Raw genomic sequence first — 8,887 nt, 5'->3', positions numbered from 1 at the left:
TCTCAGGGCCATCTAGCACGTGAGCAGTGACCCACTTTGCTTTCCCAGCTCCCTCAATCTCAACTATCTAAGGTGATCTATTTTTAGCATCATCATTTTGGCGCCGTCTGTGGGAAGGCAGACATAATCACGTAGCGCGCATGATGGCCTTGAGACATTTGCTCAAGGGGAGTGTGACTGCTAACGACCTCCCACCTTGTGGAGGCTCTGGCTTGCAACTTCCTCCTCCTCGTGCTCGGGATTCACCACGAGACCTGCTTCGGAGGTCCCACTAGATATTCAACAGGATTCACTTCTTCCCGCCCCTCAATCGGTTCAGACAACCGATGAGGCCCTTCAACGCTCGCCAAGGGTTATCGACTGGGGGCCTACCTCTGCCCCCAAAATAGTTCGTTTGCCAAGGGTTATCGACTCCCTGGGAGTCATCCCAAGGGTACGTGATCGCCTCATCCTAAGTTGGGGGTTATCCCACCCCAAGGTTGGGCATCTCACCCCAAGGGTACGTGATCGCCTCTTCCTAAGTTGGGGGTTATCCCACCCCAAGGTTGGACATCTCACCCCAAGGGTACGTGATCGCCTCTTCCTAAGTTGGGGGTTATCCCACCCCAAGGTTGGGCATTTCACCCCAAGGGTACGTGATAGCCTCTTCTTAAGTTGGGGGTTATCCGAATCCAAGGTTGGTCATCTCATCCCAAGGGTACGTGATCGCCTTATCCTAAGTTGGAGGTTACCCACCTCAAGGTTAGGCATCTCATCCCAAGGGTACGTGATCGTCTCATCCTAAGTTGGGGGTTATCCTACCACAGATTGGGCATCTCATCCCAATGGTTGAACATCACCCTTACTGCGGGTTCACATCCCACATCTCCATCCGGATTTATATCACTTTCGGATCCCTCTGATTCTTCACTATCACTCCTAAAATCTACAAATTGGGATCTAAGACGTCTCCTACTAGTACCAACATCATCAATAATATTGGTAATTCCATTATTCGTTGCCAAATTATGATCCGGAGAAGAAACAAGTTGACGCTCCGCGAAAACGGGCGACAAAGGGCCAATAACGCGCAAATCAGCCCTACCCTACCCACCCCCCACCCGCGCAGGGTACCACCCCCACCCACCCGCGCGTCGCGCGGGGTACCCCCCACCCACCGCGCATCGCACGGGGTACCCACGCCCCACCCGCCTCCCCTACCTCTCCCCTCTCTCTCTCTGTCTTTCTCTCTTCTCTCACCCACCCCACCCCTCCCCCCACGTGGCCACCCCCCTCCCTCTCTCCTCTCACCACCCCCATGTGGCAGCAGCCCCACCTACCCCCCTCTCTCTCTCTCTCCTCTCACCACCCCCCATGTGGGCCACCTACCCTACCCCTCCCTTTTCTCTCTCATCATTAATCACCCTCCCATCACCTCTGTCCTCATTAATTATATATGCCATCACACTCTCTCTCTCTGCATTAAATGCACCTACAAAGCGCGCGCGACCCCATGCGCGCGTCCTCCAATGCGCGCGCGTGCACGTGCTTTCAAGCGCGCCGCCTTCTACTTTGGAGCGCGCGCAACTCTCGCTATTCTCTACCCAATTGCGCGCGGATTTCACCTCGTTTCACCAAATCGCGCGAGAATTTCAACGCGCTCCACCAAATTGTGCGACCTCTCCAGCGCATCTCACCATATCGCGCACGCTCTCACGCGGATAAATAAATAATTATTATTTCTCCACACCACGCCAGCAATTAGCGGTACACCACAACACCGATCTACTCTCGACACGATTCGGTACCATTCTCGAGTTATCTCCCACATCGAATCGAAAGTGGGGGCTTGCGAGACAACTCCCACGAGGAGCCAACTAGCTCGGTCCTACAACCCGTTGCGAGGCAACTCCCACGAAGAGCCAACTCCCTCGTCACTACAACCCGCAGCGAGACTACTCCCACGAGGAGCCAACTCCCTCGGCACTACAGATCCAACCTTAGAAAAACTTAGAGATATTATGAGAATCTATATAGCCTGGCCAGCTTGATTACTCAAATTTCTCTACTTGTTTTCGACAGGTCGTTTATTAAAACGTGGCCACGGTCCAAACATACGTACGACCCACGAGGTCTAACAAGGGGCACGATCCCCATATACAAAAAAAAATCTTGAGAGTCTGATCCACTCACCAAGTACATCACGCACAAGGCTATATGTAAACACATATAAGCAACGCGTCAAACCATTGACAACGTCAATACATAAACAACTCCCACGAGGAGATAACAACGCCGACGACTCAAGTAATTTACATCGCGACATTTTGGTCGTGCTACGCGCCAACGCGCCTTCACTCCCTTCCGTCACACGCTCCAACGCGTTTTCGCACACCATCATGCCTTACGCCAACGAGCGACTACTACAATTTTTACTCTCGACACGATCTGTCACCCATTTCGACATGGCCCCCACATCGACTCGAGAGTGGGGGGCTTAATGATATGCCTAATTGGGCCAACCCAATGGGCCTACAATTTCTTTATCTAATGGGCCACGAACCCAATATTTAAGACCACTATCACCGAGGCCCAATCACCTTCAAGTAAGGTTTGGGCCCGACAATCTCAGCTAAGCTATAAATAAAGGTTTGAACTCAATCCTTAAGGTACGCCTTATTATCCAAATAATACTAGGGGTCATATTCTCCCAACTATTTCTACTATTCGCACGTCTGACATGAGCGTCAGAGGGGTTTCCGCCGGATCAACCCCCGGCCTAGTTCACGTGTTCTTTGTTCGCAGGTATCTCAGGGCCATCTAGCACGTGAGCAGTGACCCACTTTGCTTTCCCAGCTCCCTCAATTTCAACTATTTAAGGTGATCTATTTTTAGCATCATCAGTAACTAATTGGATTTTTTTGGAAGTTCGTATTCTGATCCAATCAGTTTGATTTCCTATAATGGCAAATTCAATTTAATTCTGGGTAGATATTAAAATAATAATTAAAATAAAATAAAATGAAAATGGGCCAAAACTGAGTTAAAGTTAGTGCACCTACACCCTGCCCATTGGATCACTACAATCAAGCCCATAATTGTGGTTAAATTGGGCCTTTGACTTACATGTTATGTATTTAACGTTTTGTCCCAAGCTCCCGTATCCCAGTTTTCGAGATATGCTGTTTTCCTGTGTCCGTTTCCTAAGTTCTCCATGTGGAATTTTTTTTGCAATTTCAAGTAATATAAGTTCTACGTAATTGACGGTTTACTAATTAACTACCCCTTCAAAATCCCCAAATTTGTAAATTTATAAATTAAATATTTTATTTAAATCTTCAAACATAATGCAACTAACTAACTAACTAACTATATATATATATATATATATATATATATATATATATATATATATATATGCAGTTGGATATATGGCTCCTAATTTCATCCCAATTAAGGCTAAATTTTCAAAAGTAGTTAATTCATAAATCATCAACAAACCTATCAAAAGGTGGTAGGATAATCATGCTCCTAATCCACTTATCACGTGTGTAGCTAGAGCAATTAGTCATGTTAATCACAGGCAACGAATTATGATGTTTGCGATTAAATAATGAGTGGTTATACAAGCACGCATGTGCACAAAAATCATTATATTATACACTACAACCTTAAGAAATTAACAACCTCGCTTAAATAATAATTTATTCTGATCCCCGACTCAATGTAAACATACCAAGTTATAGGTTCGATCGATAATTTATATTAAGAAATTTAATTCATAATTAATCGATTAAAGTGTAGTTAATTAAGGTGTTCCCCTTTTGGCCAACTAGTGATGATTTGGCTTTCTGCTCTGTGTGACAATTTTTTTTAAAAATCTTTTTTAGCCGCCCAGCAAATAAATAGTACTACATTATTATAAATTAAACCTCGTGCACTAATACGACATAATCATAGTTATTGTAATAAAAAGAAATATTATTATAATAATCCAGCTGGCAGATTTATATTCGTGATAAGCAGCTTGAAAGAATCCCTTTTGGCTTGCATGGAAAAATGAGGTGAATATAACATAATAATGGCTGTCTCTTTTCCCCCGTGTGAACAATTTATCATGTCATCATTGTTCAATCTTCGTGTATATTTTGTATGCCTTGTTTGGTTGCCAAGATATAATTAATCAAAATAAAATAAAATAATTTCATGAAAATTCGATTAATTTATCAGATTTCTGAACATGATAATTATACAAAAGATAAGACATGATAATATAATATTTATCGATCGATATCCAGTAAATTAATCGTGGCTATCCCCAATCAAACGAGGCTTTAAAGTATACCAAATTAAATTCCTAAGTCATTGTGCATAGAAATATAACTATATCTCTTTTTTTTTTTTTTTTTTTTAATATACATATATGTTGGAATTTTACCTAATGTTATCATGAAATTTAAAAAGGTGCATATGTAACTCTTTAAGTTTTATTAATTTCTTACACCATGGATGGCTCATATAATATTTCAATAAAATAATTATTTGGGTACCTACCTCCTCCGTAGTTAGATTTAATTACATCTAGATCCCCTCAAGTTTGAAAAATTACACAAACTTCCATGATGTTTACTTTAGACAGTTGAAACTTGAAACCAAACTTTAATGTTCTCATTTGTGAAATTTCAAATTCAAGGGGTCTAACTATTATTATTATTATGCTAATATCTTCGATATAGATCCAAAATTTCGAGACTAATATACGCATTGTGTATTGTAAGGAGGGTAGGTAAATCTGGAATAAACAAAAAACAGGTTTACCACTAATAAGAAAAAAATAGCTGGCCGGACCCATCTTTATTAAAAAAAATTGACGGGATTTCCACTAATAGCCTCAAAAAGAAAAGGTGAAGACAATTTTAATTAGAGATAATAATATGTGCTTAAACCAAAATTAGAATCCCAATAATAATTATTTAGTCAATCCCATGCCAATGACATATAGTAAACATACATAAAACTAATTACCACATGATCACTAATGAACCCTAATTAATTATTCTACAAAACTTAAATCTCCTCTCCAATTAATTAATTAATTAATTAATTAAATATCTGATAAGTCTGCAGAAGTGAAAATTCTTTGGCCAGGAGACAAAATCAATCTGGGATCGAACTTCGTTTTCAATTCTTGAAAAGTGTTCCATTTCCGACCAAAATGTTTCATCCAATCTTCCTTGGATTTGTAGTGTGGAAGATACTGTTTAATATTAATTTCATTTTCCTCACAGAATCTTATTATTTCTTTATTTAATTCCTCATAAATCCCAGCCTCGTGGGCCCCACACGAATGCAGTAGTCCTAGTGTGTAGAATATCTCCTCATCTGGTATCACTGCAGACATTCGTTCATCCCATCTGCAATATTGTAATAATAATAATAATTTTTAATTCAATAAAAAAAATAAAAATTAAATAAAAAATGGATTTTTTTTTTTTAAATTTTTTTTACTTTATTCTGTGAAAAGGGTAGAAGAGGATGGGGCCGGAGGAGTGGTTATGCCTGGCAATGATGTCGACAAAAACACCAGCATTGAAATCTAGTATTCTTGATTTTGGTACGAACAAATTCAGCCATGGATGTACGGAAGCAGCTGCTTTTGCAGAGCTTTTTTGATGAATATTATTGTTGTCTGTATTTTCAACTCTACCAAGAAAATCAATCAGACCGACATCTTTCTTGAAAATGAAGCCGCGAGTGTAGCTCAACTCATTCATTAACACTTCAATTTCCTGCAGCAGGTTTTTTTTCATGCAAATTGTGTACAGTTAGTATAGGGAAAATTGCACTTTTTTCCTCTCCCCCCTCAAAATTAAAAAAAAAACGAGACTATTCCCCTTTGAGATACACAACTCGGTGCACTTTGACCCGAATTTGTATTTCCGGTTTAGTTCTTGTTTGATTTGAGTAAATTGGAAGGGTAATTTCGTCTTTTAATGCTTTAAATATTGTCATTTAACATTTAAATCGATTTGGGAAGAGAATTTTGTTAATATGGGAACCCTAAATAACTCCGAAAGGTAAAATGACATACACACCCTTACTTCAGTGAGAATGAGACCAGAAGTACACATTTGAGACAAAGTGCACCGAATTGTATATTTCGAAGAGGGACATCGTTTTTGTATTTTGAGGGGGGAAGTGCAAAAAAGGCATTTTTTAGGGGGTGAAGTGAAATTTATTAATTAAAATGCATACGTTGATTAGTGTTTTATTTTTACCTGGTCGACGGAATCGGCAGTTTGTTCGTCGTAATACTTGACGACTTCGATGGAGTAGAGGAGGCCTTGTTTGGTATTTAACAAAGAAATAATCTTGGAGTAATGTGAAGGGGAGTAAAATGAAGATCTCCAATTGTTTGGAGGGCTCTTGTCTGTAATTAGGGAACCCTCCACGTAATCCGGAACATTGCTCGAAATCAAATGCTCTTGGTCTCTTGTGAATATCGTAAAATCACTGTAAATCAACCTCAACCATTTCACCTTAAAAAAAAACGAAAAAAACATTATTAGTCAAGAAACTTAATATATAAACACGTGCATAAATATTGATGTAGATAGATATATAATATATGTATGTATATCCGATCCTCACTCTAGTTGGTGCTTTTTCTAGGACAATCCTTGCTCTAGTTATGATGCCGAACTGCCCGAGACCGCCAAGAACTGCGAAAAACAGCTCGGGATTTACGTCTTTCGAGCAAGTCACGAAATCCCCTTTGCCTAATATCAAACAAAATTATAAATAATGTTGTGCATTTTGGAATTGATTACTGAATTAATTAATTATCAAGATCCAATTTTTATTTTTTTTACTGTAGTGTGTAAGTAACCACGTGCAGTCATATATTCTTTGATGACAAATTTGGTCTGGAAAATCTTACCTAGAAGATGAACATATTTTACCACACTCAGATCCTACTAAAAGGCAATTCGTTCTACCATTTTTTTTCTTTTTGGTAAATGTAACATTTTCTACTTTAATTTTGTAACATTGTGAAGAACATGTGTAGGTCCACGTAAGATGCTCCTACAGTACCAAATCACAAAACGACAAACTTTTTTACATGTAATAATCATGTGCTGTGCATGATATTATACCTAGTACTCCCAAATATTTCTCTTTCACCACTGTCTTATTATTAATTAATTCTATATATATATATTCAAGAAAATATTATAATAAAAATATATAGATATTTAAACTTACCAGTAATAACATCTAATTCAAGAACATTGCTGATTTGAGGGCCATGTAAGAACGACTGCCCACTAATCCCGCCATTAGAGAGTGTCCCTCCGACGGTCAAGTACAGATAATCCGTCCAAGAAACGGGCGCAAGCCCGTATTCCAACCCGGCCCGTAAAACGTCGGCCCACATTTTCTCTCCACCAACATCTGCATAGTAACACCCTAACGAAGAATCCCAAGAAACCCTAATCCCATCATTACTTATATCTTGATCACCACTACTAAGAGAAGACATCTCCACCACCACCCCGCCGGCGGCGGTGGCCTGCCCTCTGACGGAGTGGCCACGGCCTCTGGCGGCGACGGTGAACGGAGCCGAAATGTTGTTCGAGAACTTAACGAGATTGATTACGTCGTCGACGGACGAAGGGTAAAGGACTAGTGAGGGAGGTTCTTGAACTAGGTTTCCGTAGTCGTTAGAAGCCGTTGTAATGGAAGCGGGATCTTTACGGAGTTTGCTACTCGATATGATTTCGTTCGGGATTGTAATATCGCCCGAAATGCAGATCGAATTGGTTATAATTAGAAAGATAAGGAGAAGTACGAAATTCGAAGACGAATTAGGACAAGGGATTAATGTTGCCATTTGAGAGAGGGGTTTGGATTGTAAATAATTAATATAATTAGGGTGTTTTTTGGATATATTGAGAAGTGAAAAATGAGATGGTATATATAGACAAAAGAATTGCGGTTTGAGTGTACGTGTGAATCTAAGTAAATCTTTGACATATGGTGCATGATCAATTATTAAGATACCTACAATATATACCTTCTCATGTTTTTTTCTTTTTTTTTTTAAATTATATATTTTTATTTATATTTATATATATGTGTATATATACACGTAGTACTGTCCTAATACTTAAAGATTAATAAAGTATATACTTACAAAAAATCACGTGTATTCACATTTTAATATTTCGGTTTGCAACATATACACACATAGAAAGCAAGTTAAACTCAATATATATTAAATACGTGCATAAAATAATAATAATATTAATAGGCCATACAGTGCACATGATATAAAGCAACAATATGTGTTTCATCTACTAGGGTTAGAGGGTATTTTAGTAATATTGCAGAAAAAAAATTTATTGTAATTGTCAACTTGTTGTTAAGTAAACAACAAAGAAATCTCAAAAGTCAAATTTTAACTATAATTACCAACCACATGTTGTCTGAAGTTTGAACTGAAAATGATCACTTAATATTAGAGCCTTCAACTTTAATTTAATTTCTCTTAAACTCTCTGAATATATACATATATATTTATATATAATATAATACATATATAAATAAATATATGTATACGGTCGAGCAAGTGTTCGAGTTTGATCCGATTAAATCACCGAAATGACAATTCTCCACGTAAATTCAATCGATATGAAATATATGTTATTGATGTATAATCAATTCATGAGATGCATGCTTTTGTTAAAAGAATCAATTATTTGGAGATAGATATTATTTTGAAGCCATAAAAATATATTTGCACTTGTATCATGTTTATGGCAAGTTGTGCAACTGCAATAATTAATAATAATAATGCAATAAAAATCAATTTGAGATGCTATATGTTTAACCAAAAATGAACAAG

General features: G+C 38.4%; 1 protein-coding gene across 2 annotated transcripts; it reads right to left on the bottom strand.

Annotated features, from left to right (window-relative positions):
• Nucleotides 1-4,930: 4,930 nt before the first annotated feature.
• LOC105958400 (cytokinin dehydrogenase 3) lies at nucleotides 4,931-8,019 on the bottom strand. Of its 2 annotated transcripts, none has more exons than XM_012982413.2 (5): nucleotides 7,246-8,019; nucleotides 6,631-6,758; nucleotides 6,258-6,518; nucleotides 5,488-5,768; nucleotides 4,931-5,393 (listed from the first exon to the last, which is right to left on the bottom strand). In XM_012982413.2, the coding sequence occupies exons 1-5, from the start codon at nucleotides 7,871-7,873 to the stop codon at nucleotides 5,084-5,086; spliced, it is 1,608 nt and encodes a 535-aa protein (XP_012837867.2). In that variant the 5' UTR covers nucleotides 7,874-8,019; the 3' UTR covers nucleotides 4,931-5,083. The 2 variants fall into 2 exon arrangements, with proteins under 2 accessions (XP_012837867.2, XP_088680400.1); XM_088824274.1 differs by having other exon boundaries at nucleotides 6,631-6,701; nucleotides 7,246-8,006.
• Between the last annotated feature and the right edge of the window lie 868 nt (nucleotides 8,020-8,887).

The sequence above is a fragment of the Erythranthe guttata genome, chromosome 10, assembly GCF_056151865.1.
Source record: "Erythranthe guttata isolate IM_541 chromosome 10, IM_541, whole genome shotgun sequence".
In the NCBI taxonomy this organism is placed as follows: Eukaryota; Viridiplantae; Streptophyta; class Magnoliopsida; order Lamiales; family Phrymaceae; genus Erythranthe; species Erythranthe guttata.
This window is presented reverse-complemented; position numbering and strand designations above follow the sequence as displayed.